This window comes from Lasioglossum baleicum, chromosome 9 (genome assembly GCF_051020765.1).
Source record: "Lasioglossum baleicum chromosome 9, iyLasBale1, whole genome shotgun sequence".
Classification (NCBI taxonomy): Eukaryota; Metazoa; Arthropoda; class Insecta; order Hymenoptera; family Halictidae; genus Lasioglossum; species Lasioglossum baleicum.
The window spans coordinates 9,231,957-9,258,469 of NC_134937.1; the positions used below are offsets into that span (position 1 = coordinate 9,231,957).

Genomic DNA, 26,513 nt, shown 5'->3' on the forward strand with positions numbered 1-26,513 from the left:
GGCAATCTTAGAGAATAACTCAACTTTATTTTACATACAAAGATGTATATATACCATGTATAAGGAGAAAGTCGCGAAAACCTACGTGCTTCTAAAGGTTAGAAACAGTCATCGAACAACCTATGCGTATCGCATTCATTTATTGCATCTATACAGAGGTGTAAGAGCACCTCTCTTTCTCTCGCTCTCTCTTTTTCATACATATACGCACGCGCACATACACCGCTATTTACCCGCCTTGTGTTCTTTGTTTATTAAGCTCATTCTTCGACTATTTTGTATACGAAACAATTCAATTCAATTTTTTTTGGCGACGCGTACAGCGGCGACAAAACCGATTCGTTCTCTATTGTCTACTCGTTACGGAGAACAGGAACGAAGCGAAAGGAGAAAATCATTCTAAACGAGACAGTTTTGTCGCCAATCGTTCAGTCGCAATATTTCAAATGAGAGATCATCGTATCGGGTGGTCGTACCTTTCAGACGTTTTCTCCGCCAATGAAATTTGAAGATAAAAGAAAACACGCTGAACGATGTAACGAAAGTCATCGATCTTATGATTGATATGTATTATGTCTTGCGGATTCGGCGCGGCATACGCGTCTTATCCGCCGGATAGCGATCGACGATGTTAGATCGCGCGTAAACAGGCTGATCTCTCACGGCAGATCGTGTAGCGTCGATGTCGATGTACATATGTGAGTAGGTACGAAATAGTTTTCGTCGTGAAAATTAGTCGATCGATTATGTCGGATTAAACGTCTTTGTACGATCTGCAGGGAGGCGGTGGCGCGCTCCATATGCCGTTTTCCCTACAAGTTGGCCTCCTGACAGGTTCCAGCGGTGTTACGTATCCGGGCGAGCAGGTGACCTGGCAGAGACGATAGCGTTATTTAATTGCTGATCAAATGTATCGCAAGAGAGAGATCTTCTTTACCTGTATATTATCGCCGGGTTTGTACCAAAACTTAAGAGGAGCGATTCGTCCGTGCGGTGGATCACCCGGATAAGGACATCTCACTTTGCCTGGAAATCAACGCGATCGTAAATAACCACACTACAATAAAGGTGACAAGGGAAGGACTCCAAGTGTCCGACTTCGATTTTGATAATTTTTTGTGAGATGATGGTATATGGATCCCTAATTATGTATGCAAAATATTAGGTGTAGTTACTCAATAGTTTTAAAGATATAAACAATTAAAGTTTCATACCTGTGAATCACGCAACCTGCTTATCATGGTACATCAACAAGGTATGGAACTTTAATTGTTTATATCTTTAAAACAATAGTTTGCATATATAATTAGGGATCCATATACCATCATCTAACAAAAAATTCAGAATACTTCAGAGTTGAGAGTCGATTTGAGAGTACTTGAGAAATGTTTTGCTCTCGGACATCGACGCGAGAGTCAACTCTCAGAATGTCCTCTCGGGTATGTGGCCATTTGAAATTCATACGTGTAGCTCTCAGATGAACTTCGATAGTTATAAGAATACTCGTGAATGGAATGGATGCGCAAAAGTTCACTGCAATTGTTGCAATGTACTTATAATAAGAAACAAGAAGTGTTTCAGAAAGAGAAAACTGCTGGACTAAATCATGGATAATGCGACGCAATCGTATCTGAATATCAACAATACATTAAAATACTGATCATTACTGCGGTGTTTACGTTATTTACTTCGGAAACAAGCAAATATAAAAACATTGTAACATCGTTACAATCGTTAACATCTTTTTTTAAGAGAACGGTTGATTTCAGACCCATGTTTCCGTTTTGACTTTTGATGAGAACCATACGATGCAGTAGGAAAGAAATGTTGACCTTTTGACCTTGATTTTCAAGGTCAAGGTCGATTTTGCGGTGCATTTTTTAAAGAGATCTTGACAATGTGACTCTCGAGAGTGACTCGCGATAGTTTAACTCTCAGATGGACGCGTACCTTTAAATCCTAGGAAAAGAAAACTTACAAATCGGTGATGCGTGAGACCACGTGCCGTCTTCGGTGCATATTATTGAAGCCTCGCCGAGAAGTTGATGACCCGGCAAGCAGGCGTATCTGACGAGCGCGCCGACTTTGTGTATTCGACCGCGATGATGTTTCCTCTCCGAATTGTGACGGTGGGTTTGCTCGATGATTCGTCCGCTTTTCGGTATCGATGGTGGTGGACAGGTAATTTCTGCGGAACGATCGTTGCTCGTTAACGTCGTGTCGCAGAGGTTATATCCGTTGAAGCGTAAGTATTTACATTAAATATTATTATTATTAAAGCGTGAAGTATTTACCAGCACAAATCGGCACGTCTCCGCTCCATGATCCGTCCTCTTTGCATTTTATAGTATCCGAACCGACGAGCTTATGGCCCCACATGCAAGTAAACACCGCCCTATCGCCGAAACTGTTATTGTACTCGATCAGCTGCAACCGGGAATCGTCGAGCGTATCCAGAGCCGGACACTCGATCGTCTCGCATCGTGGTATGTCACCGGACCATTTACCTAAGAGCGACGCCGAGTAATTATCTTCGGTGTTTTACGATTAGCTTTGTTTCGTACCATTGTATTGACACGTTATGCCGGGAGCACCATCCAGTCTGTATCCAACAGGGCACTCGAACACCGCTCCGTGACCCATCTTCGCACCTTCGATCTTCCCGAGCAACGGTGGTTCCGGCAGGCTCAAAACCGGGCATTGGACGTCTGCAAACCGTAAATCGTAAGGCACGAGAAGTTACACATACAGGGTGGTTCACCAGATATTACCACCTCGATTTTCGTCATTATTATTATTCGCAGCGAAGAATGTTTATATAAGGTTGAATGATTTCGAGAGATGCATACTTTGGCGTTGTGAGGTTTTTTGTAGGTGGACGCGTAGAAGAGCTATAAAGGTCATAAGTATTTTTTTTAAATGGGATCGATGAAGCTTCATATTCTCTACAAAAAAAGTATTAACCGATTAATAGACTGCGGCTCTTTATGCAAAATAAAAAATGTTTGCTTGCAGAACACAAGATCCAAATAAAAATTGTATCCTTCTTTTAATTAACCTAGTAAGCTTAAACTGACACATTGATGTCCTTAAATATTTCTGACATGTCACATTTTTGTCATAAATGCATATAAACTCCGCAGTCTACTTATTAATATCGAAAAACCATTAGTTAAGGAGATATTTTAATTTTAGTGTTGTCACGAAATCACAAGATTACCTTCATATCTCTTCTACGCGTCCATCTACAAAAAAACTCACAACACCAAAGTATGCATCTCTCGAAACCATTTAACTTTATACAAACATTCCTCGCTACGAATAATAATAATGACGAAAATCGAGATGGTAATCTCAGGTGAGAACCACACATCGACCATCGTGTCTATTCTTTCCTCGAAGAGGGACTCGATTACTTACCAGCAACGTTAACACGAATGGAGTTGGAGAGTCCGCGGGGCGTGGAGCAGGTGTACGTACCGGAATCTTGAGCTTTCGCGTAATATATTGATAGCCGGTATTTCCAATCCCTTTCGCTAGCTGCGATCGCCCATCCTGCAGCGAATGGAAACCGCTACAACGCAACGTTCGTTGGTTTTCCCGTGCTTTTTGCCACGCGATCGGCTTTACGTTGCAATAGCGTATGTTTTTGTACAGTTTTGTCTCCCATAGTGTTACAACCTCGGGGATACGGAGGCTCAGAAAGCGTAGAGGTACAGTAAAGTCGCCATCTAGCTTTCGTTGCCTGTTCCGAGCAGGGACAGGGATTGTGTAGGGAAACTATTTTTTTATGACCGCGCCGAAAGTACAAAGGATGCCAACCTAGAAAAGGACAGCATGTAAACACAGACCGCGCGGCCGAAGGCGCAACAGAAAGGAACAACAGCTCGAGCTTCTCGGCCCATCGCGGAGATACCCCCCAGTGGAAGGGGTAGACGAAGGGACAGTGGTCGTGGAGATCCTCAGGGAATTAGATCGCGACTTTATTATATATTGTAGCACGACCGACCGGCCAAGGGGAAACCCTCTAATAGTGAGAATAAAAAAGTAAATTAAGATTGGAAATGGTAAATAATCCTAATGAAGCGCGACAACAAGATCAGGAACAACTCTCGATGCAGTATTTGCAAGACATTTAGACAAAATTGAATCGAGAATATTTATATCATATTTTAGCTATCACAAGCCAATTGTTTCAATGATAGAATCATAGAAAATCATAGAAAAAAAGATGAACGATCAAAATTTGCGACGCAAAGAAGGAGAGCGTATGGGAAAAGTTATGAACTATGTCTCTTTCTTTGTTAATAACTAACAATTTAAGCATTGAACCTGCATAAAACTGAAATGGGAATGTAGCCAAGGCTTCATTTTACATTCTACAATCTGAAAAGTTGACCAATGAAGTCTTTAAAGTTAGTAAATTAATTATGAAAATGTCACTTCCGTTACGCTAGAAAATTGTAGCCCCCTCGGCAAAGAAGTTTCACTGCAAAAGTAACACTATCCGTGGAGACGAAAGTCACACCATGGGAGACAAGACTGTATACGGAGAATTTGCGTCCAAGAAAGAAACTAAACGTTCTATCGTGCAATCACCATAATTACCAGACTCTTGCGGCTAGCACGTTGAGATTTCTCCGCGCGTTTCCCAAAACGAAAACGATCGTAACGGTTGCTGCGTACCTTCGATATCCCGACGGATAACATCGAAGGGACGGCGATTACTCACCACTTAAATACTGGCGATAGGTAGATGTCCAGGTCCATTCCGGGTTACCAAGCTTCCTAGCGAAAAGGCACTCCAAGTGAAGAATGCTTCCTGGAAAGACCGCGAGTGCACCGGACGGTTCCACGGCCGCCGAACCAGCTGGTAGTCCGAACATGATCGTCGGTGGTACGTCCTCTGTTTCTCCTCGAACAGTCATCAGAGGAGAATAACTAAACACAGGTATCGTCCTCGTCTCCGTCAGGAGAACTCGATTCTCTCGATTCTAGCGAGTCGAACCAGCGTCGGTCGAGGAAATTAAACGGATCGACCATTCGAAAGAAGCTGCTTCTCGAGCCACTCACCGGTATAATTCGAAATGACCGTCGTCGGGACGCAATACGGCACTTTTCCGGTCCAGCTAGCATTCCGACAATGCAGCAGCGAATCGCCGATCAGCTTGTATTTACCGAGTTCCCTGCATCGAACGGTCACACGTTCCTCGTGCGGTACAGTGATTCTATCCACCTGAAGACGGACCAATGTTTGTAAGTGCTCTGTTTCTCTCTTACACGCGTATTCGTTGAATAATATTATGTACTTACCGATATCGTTATATTTTTGTAGGTGACGATCAAGAGCGGATGGAGACCTTCGAGTTTGCAACTCTGCTGGAGTCCGTCCGCACCTGGAATCAATCCTTCATAGTTCACAGAGAGTTTATAGATAGAATGTATACAGGGTGATTCTGGGAACTGGGACAAGATACTGCCGCTTTTTAAGCGGAAATAGGAAAAAATGATAGAGGATAAAATCATATGTCGTGATACGTCCTAGCATCCTATGACCTCATTTTTTATGTGGATGTACCGATGCACCCGCCAGGTGCAATTGCACTTTATTCTTTAATGCAACCCAATTGTTTAGTTGAACCAATCGATCCCTTTTATCATCCTTCACGAGATATTTGGCATTTAGTGTCAAAAACTCTTGATATGAATTGTAGGAACCGTGTTCACTGTGACAGAAAATTGTCAAATATCACGTGAAGTATTGACATTTCGATGACAACGAGTTAGTACTTCTATACGTGGGATAATAAGAGGAATCGATTGGTTCAACAAAACAATTGGGTTGCATTAAAGAATAAAGTGCAATTGCGCCAGGCGTTAGGACGTATCATGACATATGATTTTTTACTCTCATCTTTTTCTATTTTCGCTTAAAAAAGAGCAGCGACTTGTCCCAGTTCCCAGAATCACCCTGTGTAACGTCGCGCGATTTTACGAGCGTATTGCATCGTTGTTGTACTCGATTGCGGTGCGCGCATTCGTCAAAACAAGCACTCGCGCGCCGTCCGAGCGGATGATTTTACAAATCCGCGGTCATTGAATCGCGCATGCTCGTCGTCGTAATGCCAGACGGTCGATAGGGTATCTAGTATCTAACCGTTTTGAAAAGCGCCCAGACGCGTCGCCATCGATCCATTTCGGGCCCTTGGGAACGCATTTCCTTCGAATTATCTCGTCGTTCGCTACCCCTATCTCAGAGAGATCACCCCGGGAGGGGCCAACGCTTGGCAACGAACTCCGCGAGGAAAACGAATCGACTTTTCTTCGTTTGAACGTTGCACGTTCGATCCCCTGTTTTCATTTCGTTCGATTTCAATTGAATTTCGTTTTCGTTTAAACGAGCACCGATAACGCGTCGATTTCTGTTCTAGCTTCTTCTCCGTTTCGCGCGTATTTCTCTCTCGGAGCGCGGCACACGGAAAGTCCACTGCGGTTCACGAGGGTAGTCGGCGAATCGATTCTCGGTACGAACGCCCACGTTACTGTAAAAACACCAGCCCCGATACGCAAAAGCGAAGAACGTAGACGCGTGAAACGCACCTGTTTGACCCGCATCGCAAAATCCAACAATTAGACCGAGCAAGAGGAGGAACCATCCCGCCGTGGTCGACGGGCTCGCACGAAACACGCTCTCGAACAATTTCCTTCTTCTTTCCTTCTCGATGAACATACTGTTTATCTTCGCACATCAGAGCGAAACCCGGTTCGAGTTACCGCACCGGAATGTTGTTTCGATGCCGTTTGCGCACCGAAAGTGGGATGAATTTTCATGCGTTGTGGTACCGTTCACCCTTAATTTCGACATGTCGTTTCATAAGCACAATGAACCGCGCGTTGCCGACCGTCAAACACCCGAGAGCATTGCACAGCGAACGATCGAATCAATCGGAAACGTATCCATGGGGAGATCGGACGTCGGATCCGACCAACGGAACGAACTTGTCCACACGTATACGTAAGTAAGTACGTGCCGCGCAAACGGCGCCCAATCACCCAACGATCAACGGCAAGAGCAACGTCCCCACTAACTTTATCCCTAACGTTCCTAAACGACACGTACCGCCACCGCTACCACCACCGCTACCACCGCCGCGCCACCACCGCCGCCGTCACCACCACCGCCGCCGTCACCACCATTCCCACCACCACCGGTGATCGTAAAAAAGAAATTCAGGATAAAATTCTATATATCCATTCCATCAATTATTTCCTTTTTTTTTTTAATATGCATTCAGGACGTCATTTATAGACTCCGTTATTTTTTAAAACATTCTGAACGTCAAACCCTTGCCGTACGATTTTCTTCATGATCAGGAGACAGCGGATCTTTATGCAAAATTAATATGCAGAATATGCAAAAATATATGCAATATATGCACAACATATGCAAAAATATATGCGAAATATATACAAAATAGTGAAACCAATTATACAATAATGTATATATGTGTTCGTATTAACAGAAAATGGGAACGTATGTACAGTTTGTTTGCAGAAATATGTACAGTGACTCCCATTAATATTCGGACGCTCTAAAAAACGCGATAATCTTTTTAATATTGCACTATACGATTCAAACTTTTTTCGGAAGCTAGAGCACTTAGTTCACTACAGGATGTGAAAAGAAATTTTTTCGAAAATTGCAATTGGTCGGAATTGTAGAGAAAATACTAAAAGATCCATTTTACAACTTTTTTATGTGGGCCTATATTGAAAATTTAAAAAATACGTTTAATACGGCACAGTACACCTACTCTACTGTATCCATAGAGGTACGCTGGTGAGTTTAGCGCAGTTTAGCTGAGTTTAGCGCGCGGGCGTGTTGGAAAGGATACGTAGGGGCAATAGCAGGCTATGGTGGGGGTATGGTTTAGTACCACAGTACCACAGCCTTGGCATCAGTGCACTGATCTCACCACGTTGCTCAACAATCAGCGCAAAAATAGTTGCGCACGAATCTATGCGAATGCGAAAAAGGTGCACAGAAGCCTGCGCAGAAATATTTTTGCACCAAAGAGCCCAATTTATTTCTCGTAAGCATAGACTATTAGAACCCAGTTGTCGGATTTCAAGCTGTAAAATTGTTCTATCTGTCGGTAATTTTGGCTAACGGTTTGAGCGTCTTGACACTACGTTCAGTGGCGCTGTATGCAGATTCTTCTTTAGGAATTGATACTTCTTCTGTCAACTTCTGTGGTCAACGAGACATTGTTTGACAATGATTGTTAACCTAACTTCTGCTGTCGTTTCTATCAAATGTAACAATTATCGTTGAAAATGTACGATATATGTCATCCTAGTGTAAGTAGAATAATTTATTTGGGTGTATAAGTAGATTATTAGATTTTTTATTTGAACAATTTTAATCTACGTCGTAATTATTTTAGTATTATCACATCGGAAAATTGGGATGCACAGATCCCGTGAAGATAAGTACAACGTTCTATGTTTACATCGAACTGTGCGAAGGTAATTGAACCACTATCGTAATAATAATAAGCCTTACAAGAATGTTTTCAAATTAATATATACTATTCATTTTCAGCACGACAATATTGGGACGTCAACTATAAATACAACGAGAGCGTGGATTTACTCTATTTAGAAGTTAAAAAGAAGAAGAACTCCGAAACCGAATTCTACGTACCATGGCCAACATTGTACAACATATCCTTGAGCAAAATCGAAGAAATACAAGAAGGCTTAAACAGCGATAAGTAAGGATAAAATCATTTTATACAATTAAAGCGTATAGTTTATAAATAATTTATGCTAGTAAGCTGTTTTCTGCAGGATCACATTTGTTTTTAAATCCGAGGATAGCACCAGCATTATCTACAAAGTGACTAAAGGCCTAGTCAAACCTATGTCTCCAGAAGTTACTAAATTGATGAAGGAGAAGGAAGAAAGAAAGTTAGATTTAGAAAAGGAAATTCGAAAAAACACTTCCAACTTGTACGAACTAGCAAAATCTTTAAACTGGGATAATACTGACAAAAACGCAGAGACTGACATAGACAAAGCAGATGAGAACGAATAGATTATTTTCTGAAATTATTAATACTTCTCTGTGTTAATAGGACATTTCTTTTCTATCATACATTGAATTCACAGTTGTGAGTTACTATTGTAAAGTTATACAAGGACTAGAAATGATCGAACACTGAATAATTGTACATTGCTTTTAGGTATTTATTATTGAAAATAATTATTGCTTATATATATTCGTAGTATTGTAAACTTGGGAAGTACTGTTGAAAGTTACTTAACTAAACAGAGTGATATGTATTAAGCTGCCACTGCAAATGTATATGTTAAATAAATTATTTTTCCAAGGATAGTCTGTGGGTATCCTTTTCATCTAGGCATACTAGCTGTTCATGTGATTTTTAATAAACGCTACGAGGCACATGCTGTTTCTCATTACTATTAGATTAAAGATAAATACAGTGAACATGTTACCTAAGATTAGAACTTAGGGGGTCTACATTATTAGCTATACGTGTATATAAAAATAAGTAACGAAAGTACCATCTAATAAGGTTTCTACTTTTGAGTGTTAAAAATAGATCTATCTACAAAAAAATGTACGACACTTCTATTATATATATACATTTTTCAATTATTTTGTTTTTTTGTTTCGAACATCATATCCAATCATTAAAGTTGCCAGTATACATGAAGAAACTTCGTTCTTGTAAAAGTACTTATGTATGTGATGTTAATGTTAATACAGTATCATTCTTTTTTTTTTACTGATTAATGTATACATACGTTTTGGGTAGGTGGATATAGTATACAATTAAAGGATCGACGAGAAAATATCCTTCTCTACGGTGTGGATTGATTTTTTTTTTATAAAAATCTGTATTCTTTTGGCAGTTAGACGTGTAGAAATAATGTAACCGATTACTCTCGCGTGGACTATAAAAATAAATTGTTCCTTGAAATTCATTATGGATCTCTCGGTAGAACGTTCACCAAGAACCTCGACGTTACATATTTTCTTGTCCATTACATAAGAAGACGCCCCGTTCACAGATTTTTAAACATCCTTGTACATTATAACTAAAGTTATATTATAGTTACTCGGCTAAATCGTAGAACCTATATATGAGAATTGTATAAAATAGGCACATTTTAGAAATAATGTGTTACATGAGCACCTCGGCGTAAGTAGGTCTTCACTTCAATTTACATGGTCTCGGTACAAAATAGTTACCAAACAGTTTATTAATTTATCGGTGCATTAAGGCAACTAGAATTCGAGATTGATACTCGAAACTATCACAAGTGATACAAACGGTTTTATGTTTCATAATTTTAAATATGGCCCTTTTTCTTTGAAAACTGCAAGAACTTCTTTCTGTGACGAAACGAAAACAATTAGAATTATTCAAAATGAAACCTTTTTCTACGTTAGTATCACAGCACATTGTAATTTGTAAGTATTTATGATCAATTGTTTCTTGCCCATAAATTGTTTCGACAAATCTTTTTCCACTCGAACTTAAATATAATAATAAATGTTTTCGGCGCAACGGTTCGATCGTTTATTACGAATTATAAAGCAATTTTGCTATTTGTCAAACAATTTAATTTACAGACGCGATTCAAATAAATCTTGAGAAAGATCTAAACTAGGATCGAAACGTTGATTTTGTTTGACAATTAGCAAAGAGTCGCTTTATAATTCGTAATAAACGATCGAACCGTTGCGCCGAAAATATTTAAAAATTTATTATCAGCAAATACGATCGATAGAAGAAACATATTCATCTCCGACAGGTTTCATTTAAAAAATTCTTGCATAGAAAACGTTTAGACCGATAGTCACGTTTAATTAAAAAATGTTTCGTATAAAAGATAAAAGAAATGAACTCGATGAAAGTACATTAAAAGTGTATTGTATTGCGTATTACTAGTGATATTTTCAGAAATCGTTCGCGGGTCTATTGTGTTAAATATAAATTTGTCAGGTGTAGAGAGAGAACGATGTTCGTACAGAACTCTGAGTAACTAAGATGTAACGCATATATTTGTGATGATTGTACAAGGTAATCGCGACTGTTCACCAGAATATAAAGAAAAGGATGAGTAAGGAGAATGATGTAGTGTGATGTTTATAATGAAAGGTGAAATATGACTACTAAGAATGTGCTACTACATGTGTTACCCTTGTGATATTATGTTGTAATAACATATCAAGCTGAACTATTGTACTTATGGATCTTATGCATTATTTCTAGACGACGTTTGGTTACATATTTACAATGCGTAGCACTAGAATACCGAATGTATTCTATCACATACTGGAATCGTGAAAATATGTAACTAAATGATAGAGTAAAATTAACAAATAGATTAGGGTAGGAATCAAACCTCTAGAAATTTGTTCGTTACAAAGTTTTGCAGGTTTGTTTGTTTACAATTCGATTTAGCTAATCGTAAAAAAAAATTGATTTCAACTGTTGATCATGTAAGTGGATGCACGCGCAATTAATGCCAATTAATAAATGTTAGTGCCCAATGTTAATTACCGTGATCAATAGTGTTGCGCACACAGAGGTGCCATTTCTTTCATTTAATTCCCTATCACATGAGCATGAGCAAATATAGTTACATTTTGATTTATTTACTGCACTTTATGAATATTAATTATGTTTATACAGTTAATATCTTTTTACGATACACGGGGAGGAGGGATAGAAATCTGAAGAAGTTGAGAAGTGATTAATATACATACAAATGATACGTGTACGATGAAAAAATTGTAAAATAATACTTGTATCTCTAAAAAGAAGTGATTTCAGACGATTGGTCGGTGTTTAGAATCGTGGCTATGTTGAGATCTGATAAAACGTCTCGTGATACGACAGAAAACCTTTTTAAAATTTAGATACCAAATAGCAATAGCTTCGTATCAAAATATCGAACATGCTACAAAAGTACATGTATATTAATTTATGTTTCTTTTCCTGCCTTTTCGGCCGATAAGCAGCGTATGTTGTCTCAAAATATCTCAATCTCAATCACTATTTTCCCTTAAATTGAAACTAACCAGTAATCGTGATAAATGTAAATCTGAAAATGTATAACTACGAGTTAAAAGCCTGAAGATCATATATTAATTAAAAACCTGAGATTCAACGGTAGAACATAATTCGTATCTTTTTTTTTTCTCTCAATTCTCTATGTCCGATTATATACCATGACACTAAAAAATAAAACATCTGTACAATACATAACATTATGAAGTGTGGAACATATTATTTCTGACGATTAAACAAATTACATATATAATTACCGGTATTATTAATTCATTGCGATTCGATTGCCCCTAAAATGATCTCTGAAACGATATTAATAGAATGCCGAATGATCTCCATATCAAATTTAACAAAAAAGACGAACAACATTATTAATATTATAGACATGGCTAGCACCAGTCAGCCATATACGTAAAATCTTTAAATAGGCTTTGTTCTAAATCGCTAAGTGGTCTAGGATCTTTAGGCGGAGTTAGTTGCGGTTTCTCGGATGTAAATTCCTCATCGAAATTACTGACGTCTTCCACAGAATGCTGGAATAGAATCACGATGTACCGGTTAGAGCAAATATTGGTATCGACATCAACCCTGTGAGAAAGATGAAGATTCGGTACTCACAATCACTGGAACAAACGGTGGCTTCACGCGTCTCAGAAGTAAATCGTCCCAAGCTATGTGCCTAAAGAATGCTTGCTTTTTAACATCCTCAGCATCTCTTTCACTGCTGCCCAATCTTCTATCAGGGTTTTTCCTTAGCAACTGTAAGGAAACAAGTTTCCCATGTCGCTATTGTTATAATAAGCAAATCCTCGATAATAAAGAGCAGCATACTCACCCTTCGCATTATTGCTATTGCTTCCAAAGAAAGGAATCGCGGATAGCGAACTTCATCATTCACAATCGAGTCGAATACTTCCTCCTCGTCGTCACCAGGGAAAGGAGACTAAAAAAGATAATGTTGTAGAATTGTTTGTAGATTATGGATCTCTGTGCGAACCAAAAATGTTCTCCATCCATTTGCAAGAAAACTCTCAGTCTAAAAACGCAGATGACAACAAATCGAACTTACCTCGCCAACGAGCATTTCAAATATCAGTACACCAAGGCCCCACCAATCGACTGCTCTGGTGTACGAGGTTTCGGTGAGAACCTCAGGCGCCAAGAACTCTGGCGTTCCACAGAAAGTTCCTGTTCTATCCCCGTAACCCATTCCCTCTTTACACAAACCGAAATCTGCGATCTTCACATATCCCTCTGTATCCAATAATAAATTGTCTAGTTTCAAATCTCTGGAAGGTCAACAGGCACATTGGTACTTTATAAAACTGCCACAAGAAGTAATGGTTTTCAACCACAGAAGAATTTGTCAAAGTCTACCTGTAAATGATACGACTCTCATGCAAATATTGCAACCCTAACACAACGCAAGCTGAGTAAAAGACTGCTCGTGGCTCCCCGAAGACGTCCGCGTGTATATGCATCATGAGATCTCCTCCAGCTGCGTACTCCATCACAAAACACACATGTGCCTATGGAAAACGAAACTGTTACTCTTCCATGTGAAAATTCGTGCGAAAACGATCTCGCAAACCAGAGTACCCTTGCGCAGTGAACCGGGTACCCATTTACTGTATTTCTTTCAACAATTTGATAATGTTCCTCTAAAAAATATTACAAAATTTCTCTGAATGTCTATTCTTTACTCGCTAATATATAGTTACGCACATAACTGATCACTGGACTGCGGATCTTCATGCAAAATAAAAAATGTTTGCATTAATTGCAAGACACGGGAGCCAAATAAAAATTTAATTCTTCTTTTAATTATCTTATTGAAATTAATGCACTGGTGGCCTTAAATCTTTTTAATACCTACACTGTTTTAGATTATGCGTACCCATTTTTGTCATAAGTGCATAAAATCCGCAGTCTAGTGATCGGTTATGTGCGTAACTGTATTAATTTGTAGTCTTATAATGAGAATTTGTGCGAACATGTTAAATACAGAAAGGTTTTAAATAATCTGTTTCGGTTGACTACACAAGGGTTAACTGAGATTGATACGATTTATACTTCTAAATTTTTAAATGTTTTCGGCGCAACGGTTCGATCGTTTATTACGAGTTATAAAGCTATTCATATATATAAGCTATAAAACTATTCATGTGATTAAACATCGCAGCGTTAATCTTAGGTATGAGACACCTAAGATACATGAATATTACGCAACATTACTGAACCAGTAATGTTCTATGATGAATTTTCCAATAAACTTTACTCTTGTCATCAACTGTTCTCTCACATACAATTAAATGTATGTAATTGATTCCAATAAAAGTGAAAGTTAATAACGATTTACCAAAAAAGGTATATTCGTAACAGTGGATTTAAGAACATATTATGACTTTTCAAATTTACCGCCTTACATCGATTGATATAACCTAATAGATCGGTTTCAAATTTCAAATACGTTCGTATTTACATCAGTATCTTGACAACAAGCATGTATTTACGACGCACGCAACACACGTGTCGCACTTTTATCATAAATTTATATTCCCCAAAGCAAGTGAGTGTGTCTTTATGAACAATATTTTTTACATTCACTCATTTAATATTTCTGTTTTTTCAAAATTACTACAACATATTTAATTTACAGACGCGATTCAAATAAATCTTGAAAAAGATCCAAACTAGGACCGAAACGTTGATTTTGTTTGTCAATTAGCAAAGTTGCTTTATAATTCGTAATAGAAGATCGAACCGTTGCGCCGAAAACATTTAAAAATTTATCATCAGCAAATACGATCGATAGAAGAAACATATTTATACCTCTGTTTGGAAACAAGCGAAGAGGTTCACCAGGAAGGGGTGGCGCGTTGCATTCGCCACTTCGAATATTCTTTTCTCGGACAACAATGACTCAACTTCATCCCTTGCGATAATGTCTCCCTTCTTCAATGCTTTAATCGCGAAGTATTCTCCCGTGTTTCTGTACTGCGACAAAATCACTTTGCCGAAATGACCACGACCCAGGACCGAGAGCAGCCTAAAGTTCTCTATGGTCATTCCGGTCAGCTGCGAGTGTCTTCTAGACTCGTAGGCACTATCTCTGTATTGAGAAGGCTTAGAGGGCATTTCGTACACGACCTACAATTGTTAAAAATCATTCGTCTCAGATCGTATTATCCCCCGCAGTGCAACAAATACATGAACATTAATCACTCAGAGATTAATTGGTAGCGTCGTTGTAGTCGTGTTAAACAGTTTTATGAATTGTAAAATGTAGGCCGCTGACAACCAAGTTTCAACAAAATGCATAACGTTATTAGTAGACTACGGATATTTATATAAAAACGTTTCAACAATATCCAACATGAGACAGGCATTCGTTTGTTAAAGCTTTACATAGCGAAGTACATAAAATTTGTAGTCTGTTTATTAATGGACTGGATGAACGAACTTTATGAATCATATACCGTCCACCAGAGCTCTGAGTAATTGTCAGAACAGCTAGAGAACCGTAGTACCCTGGAGTATTTGCATTGTCGGAGACAGAAATAAACAGAACATTACAGAAAGCGTCACGAGTACAGAGTTAGAAGCTTTTGTATAGAATATAGACACAGGTACATGCAACAGTTTGATTCGCATGCTCCCTACGAAAGGCCTGTTAGCTCGGTGAGAATTGGCAACGTTTTGCCAAGGGGTTTCTATACTAATATCTACGTAAAAATGGTTATTTAATTAATTCCTTTATAACATATACTAGAATACACCAGTTTTATGTATAGGATTTTTTTGATAAATCCTTACCAGAATTTATACAGGGTGGTCCACCTAAGTATCTCCCTTATTTTTCATGACATAACAAATGTTTTTAACGCAATTTAAATGTTATCGCAAGGTGAACGTTTTGCAAATGTTATTTTTTTCTCAAGGCCTTTTTTCCTGAGTTTTCAGGGTCATCGATATCCTTTTTCTTGTAAATGTATATCTTTTTTCCTTGCATATTCTAGTTGACATTAAAACTTTCATGCAAAATGAAAATTGTCTTCGTCGATTGTAAGAAATAGAAACCAAATTGAATGTTATTTCTTCCCTTAATCGTATATTGGTATCTTCAACTTTAAAAATTTTTCAACAAGTTTGAATTTCATCCACTCGATTTTGCTAGGCTACATCTAGGTGGACCACCCTGTATATGTATACATTTGAAAATCTGAATAGATCAATGTAGAGAGACCCCTCGATTTAGTATGAGCCGCAATGAGTTTCGAGAGGCGGTTTCCCGTAGAATATGTGAGTAAGAAAGGAGCAGAGTCACAAGAACAATAAAGCTGCGTGTAAAGGAGGTATGTACCTCATCTTCAGGAAACTCGACGACAGGTTGGGGCGAGGGTGTGCGTGGAGAGGGTGGTGCAATCAGCACAGGACGAGGCTCTGTAACAAGAGGCCTCAAATTTGCGCCCTGAGGCCCCCCCTTTTCCTCGTTGTGCAGGAAATCAAACTCCCTTAATGCACTCTGCAACTACATTACTATCTGCTTAATTCTGGGGAACTATTTTTCGATTACCAATTTATTTTGCGCCGCGGCGCAACACCACCACGTGTGTGTATGCCGAACGGATCAAAAATTTCTCGAGTTATACATTAAATTCATAATAAACGATAAGCTAGATAAATGAAGGGAGTTTGTTGCGACTTTATCGAAAGAGAGCACTTGCACATTGCCACGTAACAACGTTCTCGGTTACATTGGTGTCGGACTTTGCGAAAAACAGCTATGCGCAAAAGAAGCTAGCGGTAAAACAGAATAAAAATTGTAAAAAAAAAATGTACATGTAAAAATACATTAACATCTGTATGCTTGAAGCATCTAACGGTAGGCTAATCCTCGATACTCTTGGCATTTTAGTCGGTCTTCATGTATTAACGTGGTATTGTACAGGATGTACCATTTAAAATCGATCCCCCCGAATATCTCTGAAAATCATAAATCATTTCGAAGATATTCGAGGGGACCGATTCAGATGGGACGTCCTGTATATTCGTTGCGTTTTCAAAGCGGCAAATGTGAATTGTAAATAACTAGTATACGTTGCGCAGTCGAAAGTATATAATATACCCTAACATGCCTTGTCAAAGTATATATACAAACGTTAGAAAGTATACGGCTTCAACTGGATTGTATATACGTGTTCTACATGATCTTTCACCCATAACCAGTGTACCAAAAAACCCTGAACCTTTCAAGTAACAGAGAATACTTAGGAAACTTTTAAATACTTTCATAAAACAATGGTTCCTCAATATACTACATCTCCGTTCAAATATACTTTTTATCGGCTGGTTGTTTCAATGGTAATTACACTAAGATAATATATATAAGTAAGAACGATGTATATTTCTCTGGACATACCTCTTGATCTAGTTTAGGTGGCGGGGGCGGCGCTGGCAACGATGGTTTCTTGGTGATCGTGGGAGGAGGTGGTGGAGGATGTTCCGGAGGTCGTGGCAGTGTGGGACTACTGCTGGATGCTGACAGTCCCAGGGGTCTAGCTCCTCCGAGTCCTCCCTTGTCAGGATCAGGCAATTCCCCAGGTGTTTCAGGCTTGTCCTCCAAGGAAGTATCAAAAACTAGCTGCAAAGGTTGCGGTCCTGAAAATTACACAAGGTCACTAATCACTAGACTGCGGATTTTTATGCAAAATAAAAATTCTCTGCATCATTTGCAAGTGGCTGGAGTCAGAGATAGACGTTTAATTCTTATTTTAATAATCTCAACAAGCTGAAATCATTAGATTGTCATTATTAGATAATTCTAACTTCTTCAGTGTTTTAACCCTTTGCACTCGAAGCAATTTGAATTCCAATATCAAGATATTTGTTTCAACCCAGATCATTTTTGTGCTATGTAATCTTTTTTACATTGCGCACATCAAATTGAACGTGTTTTCTTATATATATAACAGTTGAGCTTTTTACAATTTATAGAATACAGACAAATTTAATAATGTTAAAACTGTTTTGAATAATGGTATGGCAAGTTTTAGTGGCGCCTCAGACTCGCCATTCGAGTGCGAAGGGTTAAATGGCACCCACTCACTTTTGTCATAAATGCCTAAATATCATCCCTTGCCAACGCATCAAAAACGCAACAATGCATGTAACAATTACCTGACGGCGGACTCTCAGAGTTTCTTGTATTGTGTAGCGAAGGGGCCGATCGTTTCAGTAGCCTGCCCCAAGTGGCGACGTTGATGTTCATCTGATTGGCTCTAGGGAAGTTCTTCACTTGCTGCTTGAAGATCTTGCGTTGACGTTGCAGCTTAGGCTTCCTCGAGATCATCGGGTTCAGGAATTTAATCTCAGCAAACAGGAGACCCTGAGGTTCCAACTGAAGGGCCATTCCGTGTCTGACGTCGTCGATGAACTCCTCCAGACGCAAGAATTTCACGGCGCAAAGGGATCTCCAGTCTTTCCAGTAAATGCCTATCTCAAGCTCTCTTGATTTATCTAGTTCAATGGAAAACCTGAAGAGACGGTACGTTTACGCAGGTTTGAACAAAGAGTATCTTTTTCGAATGAATGTACGCAGTGAAATATACCTTTGATCCCAAGCCTGCTGGGAACATGGTCGCCAACTTGTTTGCGCTACTGTTTGGTTGTCCAGCTTAATGACTGCCATAATATCATCTGTAAGAAGCGCGAGCGTTAGAGTAAAGCTCGAAATTAGGGGAATATAGTCAATCATGGATACTCACTACTTGTTTCATCCTTAACGCTGTAGGATTTGCTCGAGCTGCGCCCTGTGACTCCCTTGACGAAGCTGCGCAGGTCTGGACTCGCTGGATGCTCTCGTCTGGTACGTCCAGGCACTTCCTCCGCCAAGTCTTGACATCCCATTAGTCTAACCTGATGCGTAAACCACATGTCAAACGATGCTGAATCACTGTTGAACCCATTACGGTTGTACGAGGACTTCTCTCACCTCTAGCTGTCCAGTTACAGCTGCACATCTTGAAACTGAAGCGGGCACGGTAGCTCTGCCCTCGAGAGGTCCGCGGAAAGGTTGCAGAGAAGTGTAAGTGACCGGTACAGGGCTAGCTGACTGCACGCTAGCCAGCTCTCTCTTCAACTGAGCAGCGGTTCCGCTGTCGGGCGGCAGCTCCTGTCTTCTAAGTTCAAGGGATAATCTCAATAGGTCCAGCTTTCTACTTGATTCCGCGAGACTTGCTTGAGCCTGAAGTGAATTCAAAGTGGAAGTATAGAAAGAGATGCCGACGACGATCAGTGTGTAATGGTGCGAAGAAGACACGTGGGAAAACGCCGTTACTAATATAACCAATATTTATTAACAGCATGAACAACGTAGACAATCGCGTGTACCAGTAGGCTTACATAAATGCTCGATACTCGGCAGAATGTTCTGGCAAGATGTTTGTAACAGTTGTAATTTAAAAAAAGAACTACGAGTATGGAATATCATATATAGTAATCGATAAATATAATTTAAACACACGCTTGTAACACGACCTTACGTAATCATTACGATAACGGAGTAGTTAAATAAAAAAAAGCGATGAAAACACGTCAGTGAGATGCACCCTCTCACGATTTACAGTTCTTCGGTAGGGGTCGAACGATTTTCCTCTCGCTCTGCAACCGGAAGCCGGTTTGTCGTTCGAACTCGCTGATGGATCCGGTCCGGTCCCTGGAGTTCAGCTCTTCGAAGTATCTTCTACAGTGATCGCAGGAGCAATTAGGATTCTTTGAGGGTCCGATATGGTGTCCAGGTTTGCGAAAGGCGTTGACGACTCTTCCAAAAATAGAGGCCTTAATGATATGATCGGTCCTCTCGCCCTGCGGAGTCATGAAAGGAGAGGTGACCCTAGAGGGCATCTTCGACGGAAGTGGAGAGGGACTCTTGGACGCAAAGGGCCCAATCTGATCGCGCAAACTATGGGTCTGTGGAACACTGCCGCTTCTGGTGGTGGAATCGGAGTGATCCTGCTGCGACTGCTTGCGGGGAGGTTCATCCTCTCTCTTAGTAGGCGCGACACTGCTCTCAGCAGTTCCTGCGACCTCTTTGCTACTTCTTCTAACGCTGGAGATCCTCGTCACCATCTTCTGGCTCTCCTCGCTGGACACGAAGCTCCATCCGACCGTACCGCTTTCGTCGGACTCTTCTCCACTGTCGGCCGAGGACCAGTCAGCTTCGTGCCTCTCCATGTACTCCCTGATCTTCTTGCTCTGCGCCAGGTGCTTCCGGTCGGTCTTCGCCGACCGCCAGTCTCTGCATCTTTCCTCAGCTTTGGCCCAGTTCTCCTCCATGCGGCGGATCCTCTCCCGGTCGCTGGAGCTGGCGTACTCGAAGCTGTCGGAGGGTGTCAGACCAGACCTCGAGGCGATCAGCGATTCTATATCCGAGAAGGTGTCCTTGCAGCTGGTGGCCGCGGCGGAGTCGTAATCGAAGGGAAACCCCACGTTCGAGGAAGCCGCTGACCAAGGAACAGAGTCCAGGTCCCTCAGCGCGCTGTACGAGCTGAACTGAGAGGGGTACAGCGAGCTGAGCATGTCGTCGCTGTCGTACCCCTTCGAGCTAGCTATGGAAGGCATCCTCATAGGTGCGTGCTTGAAACTGTCGCATCGCCGCTCCGTCGCTCTCTTCAGGAACGCCTTGTCATCCTGGAATCCTCTGGGAAGCACCGTGTCCGGCACCTGCCTGTGCGTCACTCTTACGTCCGGGTTCTCGAAGACGGTCGACGGCGTGTCTCGCTCGTTGTCCGACGTGTCGGAGTTCTCGTCGTCCTCGGTCCCGGTGCAGTAGACGTCGATGTGAACTGTTCGGGATTTTCGTCGAGCGCTGTCGTCTCTCGTCGACGAGTCGGATCTTTCCGAATCCACGGAGGGTCCTAGGCTCGTGGTCTCGGAGGCTGCGGTCGACGATTCGGTCTCTTGCTAAAAGGAAACGAAGCTGTAACGCCCTGGCGGGTTATTTCGGTCCCCTAGGGGTGCGAAGCAAGCGGAAGTTAGAGAGTGATAGCGCCCACACTATTCAAACGAAGACCCCCTCTCACTCACCTTCTTCTTCTTCTGCTCGTCAAACGGAAGTAGCCCAGCAGCCGCCTTCCTCCGGACCTTGCTCTTGCTGAACACCGTCGACGAGGACTCCCTGCACTCGATATCCGTGGTCTGCGAGGCAGCGTCTTTGCTGACAGCGATCGTCTGCGTGGCGACCTTATCCTTGCTCAACTGTGTAGTCACCACACTGGCGCTGTCTTCCTCCTCCACCTCGGGGACAGTGGTGAACTGTTGCCTGGAGAACACGTGCTGGGTGGAATGATGCCTCCAGGATTGATCGTACGAGTGTTTGGTGGACTCGCTGGTGGCGAACTTGCCGGATGTCTCTTTCCTGGACCCGTCGGTGACGTCGACGGCGGATAAAACGATGCTGCAGGTGCTTTTGCATCTGCGATTGTACTGTTGCGACGGTCTACGCGTCGGCAGGCTCGAGTAGGTCTGCGGAGAGTATTCGCTGTTGTATCCCGAGTCGGAGACCCCTCTTCCTCTGGAGGACAAGGATTCCTCGTTCCCGGAGGAGCCCGACCTTGGAATCGTGTAGAATCCAGGCCTGGGCGGCGGCGTTGAAGTGAAGAGGATGTTGCCTCTCTGGAAACCGAACGAGCTGGAGGACGGAATCGATTGCGAGGACGAAGAGGCTGACACCGCGGGTGGTGGCGACTGGCTCGTGTTCCACCTGTACACCATACGCACGCCGCTTGCGTCCGTGACGCTCGAGGACACCGCCACCGGCGTCTCACCTGACTCCGAGGTCGTCGGCGTGCTATGTCGGATCGTGACTTCCGCACGCACCAACCATGGCGGCTGTTGCGCGTTACCAGGCTCGCCCTGACGGCCGTACATGTCGCCGATGCTTCTTCAGTCTCCTCCAGGCCGTTATCCACCGCAAAACATCCTCCACACGGCCGTTCAACCGGCCGCCACGCGAACACGCATCCCGGAACTCTACGACTGGCGACGGCGATACCGTGATCATCGATTCGACCTCCGCGGCTGCGACGACTCCGAAACTACCTCCGGTTTACGCCTGGTCCCTCTGCTACCTCGAGGACTTTCTGCTCTAATGATGCGAGCGAGAATACGCGTGGAGTTCGGCTTGATATTTTCTCAGCGAGTATCTTCGAGAGCAGGTAGCTAAAGTTTCTTATTTCTTTTGCTTTCGATCGTTGCTCCCTTGAAGATCTCGCCTTCGCAGGTGATAGATGGCGGAATATTTCTCCCAGGAATTTCGTCACGCTTCTCTCGAGACAATTAAACGTAGACCTAGATTTTGTATGAACGTTCGTTGCCGATTTTGAAAGTCTCTCGTCTACGCAACGACTGGTAGCTTCCCACACGAAGATCTATATACTTCTCGGCGAGCTTCGACTTCATCTTGGCAGACGCATCCCTCGACGAGCGCGCAACGCGAGAATTCGTCCTTTGTCTAGCGACGTCAACGATCGTCGCCGACATCGATCCACGATCTTCAGGAAGCTCGAAATAATTGTCTTGGCAGATACATTTCTCAATACGGCGTGTCGCTTGCTTTAAATAGATCCTCTCCAAGATCTCGTAGAACTTCGTTTCTCACGGGGAGACAGTTGCGACATTAATCTGCCTCGCATATCAAATTTGTATCTCGTCTTCGCGTGAAACGGCACCGACAGGCTGCCTCGCGCTGGTTTCGCTTCCTCGCCGTTCGGTATCCGACCAGGAATCGCGCACAGAGTCTTGAAATAATTCCCGAGTAAACGGATCAATCGTTATCTGCACAAGGGAGACCGTTTCGCAACGCGGCGCATAGCTTACGCTTCAGAAAAATGGCAACCGGTGGACATCTCGTTTATGCATCCTCGTCGTTTCGCAAGATCGCGGATAATCCATGCGTTTCTCGGGAAATCCTGATACGTATACTTTCCTCGCGGCATCGATCAACTCGTCAGTCAACTTTTCTCGAGGAATGCCACCCACCGGCATGATTCCCATCAATCCCCGATTGGCCGGGCATTTTTATCTCGAACCAACGATCGTGAGACGCGCGTTCCGCGCCAGGTTAGAAGAGACTTTTCACTGGTCGCGACGAAAAGATGGCACCTTATTATCTTCCGATTATCCCGAAGGAGCCGCTCGTAGGTGGAGCATTATTTCCGGGAGCATCTTTCACAAATCCGCGGCCACGTTGCACGGTTGTTCGCGGAAAGACGGCGGTATTGCGTCTCCGCGGTCTATTTTCGGCGAGCGGCGGCGGCCGCAGTGATCGACCGCTTTCGCAAAATGGTAAAACACTTCGCCGCACTCGTCCGACGACATCCGACGACGAGGACAACGGACGAGGAATTCGTCGTCTCAGCGATCGGATCGGTTGCCCATAATATTTACAGTTGATTCCGCGGGCGGCAGCGGTTCTCTCTCTCGAGGGTCGGGTCAGTCGCTGGTTTTTGGGTGACAAACGGCGCGCGTCGGGCCGCGGGTATAATTAGCACCGGCATCAATTCGGAGCAACGCCGCGCGGCCGCGCCGAATATACCTGGAAAACCAGATGATACTCGCGTCGGTAATCGACCACCTTGATCGGCGAGAGATCGATCACTCCGATCCGAATAAATGCACGTTGCCGAGAACCGTCTTCCGGATCCTTTATTTCTCGAAAGTATTCGAGAGGTGAGAGAGAGAGAGTCTGCTACTCTCGGGCGAAGATAGATCCCGAGTGTGTTCACAGGTATCCTCCGGATGTCTTCGACCCGGAGATGTCAGTCTTCTTGTGTCTTCTATGTAGACATAGAGGAACGACCAGGTGAAACGGAGAAGAGGAAGAGAGGGAGAGATGGTGGAGTCTTGTTGAGGAATCAGGTCATAGTTCCGGTGAATGATGATTCTAGCCGCGGGCACCGGCGAAATCTCCGGGAAGGTCCTCCGACAGGGCACACGCGTCTACCCTGATCTCGGTCCGCGGTTGATTGGCACACATGTCGTTGGTTTATCGCGTTGCCTACGACTGGGTTGCGCCAGCTCCCCTCGAGAGGTGGCAACTAAGCCCGACCCGAAAAGGCGTCATAGAAGGCGACGGGGTAGCGGGGATTAGCCGCTATTTCGGTACCGGTACGTGTACGCCAGCGACGCGCAAGCCGAGACGTAGACGACCACGTCGAGCAACGATTCTGAAGCTACCGAGTCTCCGCACAGGCTCCACTCGGAACCTCCATTCCAGCTTTCGGCTCTACATTCGTTTTAGAGGTGGACCGTCGTTTTTAACAGGGCTTCCGAGTCGGTAGACGAAATTCTTAACTCCAACTCCTCTTTTCTTTTATCTTCGACTTCGACTCTCGAAATTGAACAAATATGTACTCAAAATAATTGTAATAAAACTGAACAAATAGTTGAAATATTGTATTAAAGTCTAAAAATATGGAACAGATAACTCTGACACGACACAACACGACTGTTACTTTCTCACTTTCAGGAAATAGTTGGAAAATACTACTACCATAACTTTAACTGTTTCTCCTCTTCATAGTGCCGAGATGGACACCCTTAAAAATCGCATAACTTTTTAGAAATTGGTCCAAAGGACTTGAAGTTTTTTAAGATGTTCGACCGGCTAGTTCGCTAGAGAATAAGTAAACAAATATTTATTACGATTGCAATTGGTAGGAGTTATACAAAATTTATACAAAATATTATATGCATACTGAAAAGTTCATCGAAATCGGTCAACATTGCAATGAGCTACATACGTATAAAGATGAGAGCTTAAGGATGGAAGTCGCAGATTTTCAGCCTTGCCAGGGCATTTCGCCTTTACGTGATCATCTTTAAACGTATGTAGCTCGTTGCAATGCCGACCGATTTCGATGAAATTGTTAGTATGCATATAAGATACCGAAATCTATAAAACGCATTTTTTAAATTATCGTTACAGGCCCAGATAAAAAAGTTGACAATGAAATGATGCATACGATCATTTTGTTATGAAACTTTTATCAACATGTTCGTGATGGTTTTCTGACTGCATCTTTGCTACTTCGTTTGGATAATCGGCCGTGTGATTGAACGTCAGTGACTCGAAGAGGCACTTGAGGAACCATGGTGACTTTGTGAGGCTCTGATCGAAGTTTTCGAGTGTCAGGTTCGGTCAATAGTCTCTTTTACGTGTAGCCAGCTGGCGTAAATAGCCGAGACTAAAACGTGCTAATGATCATTCGGAGTGCAAAATCTGCACTAAAGAAAGTTCCAGTCAGCATACCAGAGGGCAGAAAAGTATCAAGCAATAGATCTAATCCTCCTCGGGTAAAGATTGGATTGACAGGGCACTAAGAGGTGTTCCAACAAGCGGACAACGACACGCGAATTAATCCGAATTCACTGATCTCACCAGGCAGGCGACAAACTTTCAGCAAATGAAAAACAGATTTGTGGGCTTGTACCTGCCAAGCGTATCGTTTATCGTCTTTCTTGAGAGAATCCCAAAAGCCTCTGTCTATGCTATACCAGGTCATTCAGGAAGTTCGTAGCCTAATCAATGAAATGACATGAAATAATGAGTCAAAATACATTTATCCTTCAGTATACAGGGTGTCTCAGCTGAAGGAGGCCATCTAAATATCTTCTAACTATTTTGAATAGTTTATTCAAAACTATTTATGAAGTTTGAGAATATCTTTTTCTGCGGTCCCTATCTACCGTATAAAAACAGGTTTGACTGTGATGCAAATTATGACCCGTAAACGAGAAAATAGGACTTTTGAGGCAGATAGCGCCCTAGATCGATCTTTTGTCTAGCGTTTTGACTACTGGAAAAAATCGTGTTTGCATTATCGAGAAATACGAAGGTGAATCGCGCAACCTTGCAATCCTGGAAAGAGGAGTCTACCCCCTTAATCAAGACGCTATGGATTCTATCCCATCGATTCGAAGAGACGAACAGGGACAATGCGTTACTTACCGAGGTGACGCAACGACAAGCAATCGACAGCCACTTTCATACAATATTACGCAATCATCGGATCGATTGTTCATCCCTACGGCTGGCTCTTTTATCAATTGTTCGAGCCGCAACGGCGGAAGATACATCGCGAATGTTTCCTTTTTTTCATCGCTCGAGACCAGAGCGAATCGCGTATTATGAAGGTTCCCGTCTCGCAAACGAGATTCCACGGACAGAAAACATCGACAGGGAATTTCCCCGGCGTGAAAGACCGTCTAGAATACATTGTCCAATAATATCGCGGCGAAGAATGCGCGTCTGTTAATAACGGCTGGGCGATAGTTCGCTTTTGACGGCGCGTATCGGTGGACGAACAACACAAAAGCTTTTCATTATCGGAACGTCAGTCG

At 42.4% G+C, this 26,513-nt stretch overlaps 4 protein-coding genes across 9 annotated transcripts in view; 1 reads left to right on the plus strand and 3 right to left on the minus strand.

Moving 5' to 3' along the window:
* Window positions 1-7: 7 nt before the first annotated feature.
* Window positions 8-7,106, minus strand: Hig (locomotion-related protein hikaru genki). Of its 4 annotated transcripts, none has more exons than XM_076430018.1 (10): window positions 6,601-7,106; window positions 5,314-5,396; window positions 5,074-5,236; window positions 4,733-4,915; window positions 3,421-3,555; window positions 2,565-2,708; window positions 2,295-2,507; window positions 1,979-2,188; window positions 938-1,026; window positions 8-871 (listed from the first exon to the last, which is right to left on the minus strand). In XM_076430018.1, the coding sequence occupies exons 1-10, from the start codon at window positions 6,728-6,730 to the stop codon at window positions 755-757; spliced, it is 1,467 nt and encodes a 488-aa protein (XP_076286133.1). In that variant the 5' UTR covers window positions 6,731-7,106; the 3' UTR covers window positions 8-754. The 4 variants fall into 4 exon arrangements, with proteins under 4 accessions (XP_076286133.1, XP_076286134.1, XP_076286135.1 ...); XM_076430019.1 differs by having other exon boundaries at window positions 4,733-4,906; window positions 6,601-7,105; XM_076430020.1 differs by lacking the exon at window positions 6,601-7,106 and adding an exon at window positions 6,158-6,333.
* LOC143211912 (tRNA-splicing endonuclease subunit Sen15) lies at window positions 6,335-9,700 on the plus strand. The gene is made up of 4 exons (XM_076430040.1): window positions 6,335-8,361; window positions 8,448-8,529; window positions 8,606-8,777; window positions 8,854-9,700. Exons 1-4 carry the CDS (start codon window positions 8,338-8,340, stop codon window positions 9,098-9,100), a joined length of 525 nt encoding a protein of 174 aa, XP_076286155.1. The 5' UTR covers window positions 6,335-8,337; the 3' UTR covers window positions 9,101-9,700.
* Pkn (serine/threonine-protein kinase N) overlaps window positions 9,229-26,513 on the minus strand; it is a 67,806-nt gene continuing 50,521 nt past the window's right edge. For 2 of the 3 annotated variants that reach the window (XM_076429997.1, XM_076429999.1), the window contains 12 exons: window positions 19,105-19,356; window positions 18,878-19,028; window positions 18,722-18,809; window positions 18,291-18,646; window positions 17,533-17,771; window positions 16,474-16,641; window positions 14,943-15,260; window positions 13,488-13,639; window positions 13,180-13,399; window positions 12,946-13,053; window positions 12,729-12,869; window positions 9,229-12,643 (listed from right to left, as the gene is read on the minus strand). In XM_076429997.1, coding sequence (XP_076286112.1) covers window positions 12,500-12,643; window positions 12,729-12,869; window positions 12,946-13,053; window positions 13,180-13,399; window positions 13,488-13,639; window positions 14,943-15,260; window positions 16,474-16,641; window positions 17,533-17,771; window positions 18,291-18,646; window positions 18,722-18,809; window positions 18,878-19,028; window positions 19,105-19,356 — 2,337 coding nt within the window. In that variant the 3' untranslated portion in view covers window positions 9,229-12,499. The remainder of the gene's footprint in view (window positions 12,644-12,728; window positions 12,870-12,945; window positions 13,054-13,179; window positions 13,400-13,487; window positions 13,640-14,942; window positions 15,261-16,473; window positions 16,642-17,532; window positions 17,772-18,290; window positions 18,647-18,721; window positions 18,810-18,877; window positions 19,029-19,104; window positions 19,357-26,513) is intronic. The other variant, XM_076429998.1, reaches the window with a different exon arrangement.
* On the minus strand, window positions 19,363-24,703 carry LOC143211900 (uncharacterized). The gene is made up of 2 exons (XM_076430010.1): window positions 21,198-24,703; window positions 19,363-21,074 (listed from the first exon to the last, which is right to left on the minus strand). Exons 1-2 carry the CDS (start codon window positions 22,038-22,040, stop codon window positions 19,725-19,727), a joined length of 2,193 nt encoding a protein of 730 aa, XP_076286125.1. The 5' UTR covers window positions 22,041-24,703; the 3' UTR covers window positions 19,363-19,724.

Excerpts from the sequence above, each read along its gene's own strand:
- Hig (XM_076430018.1), bottom strand. The coding sequence starts at position 6,730 with ATGTTCATCGAGAAGGAAAGAAGAAGGAAATTGTTCGAGAGCGTGTTT. Across the intron at positions 4,916-5,073 it reads GGTCATTTCGAATTATACCG|GAGAAACAGAGGACGTACCA; the intron begins GTGAGTGGCTCG and ends TGACTGTTCGAG. Across the intron at positions 3,556-4,732 it reads CTATCGCCAGTATTTAAGTG|GATGGGCGATCGCAGCTAGC; the intron begins GTGAGTAATCGC and ends CATTCGCTGCAG.
- LOC143211912 (XM_076430040.1), top strand. The coding sequence starts at position 8,338 with ATGTACGATATATGTCATCCTAGT. Across the intron at positions 8,362-8,447 it reads ACGATATATGTCATCCTAGT|TATTATCACATCGGAAAATT; the intron begins GTAAGTAGAATA and ends TAATTATTTTAG. Across the intron at positions 8,530-8,605 it reads TTACATCGAACTGTGCGAAG|CACGACAATATTGGGACGTC; the intron begins GTAATTGAACCA and ends ATTCATTTTCAG.
- LOC143211900 (XM_076430010.1), bottom strand. The coding sequence starts at position 22,040 with ATGTACGGCCGTCAGGGCGAGCCTGGTAACGCGCAACAGCCGCCATGG. Across the intron at positions 21,075-21,197 it reads ACGAGCAGAAGAAGAAGAAG|CAAGAGACCGAATCGTCGAC; the intron begins GTGAGTGAGAGG and ends GTTTCCTTTTAG.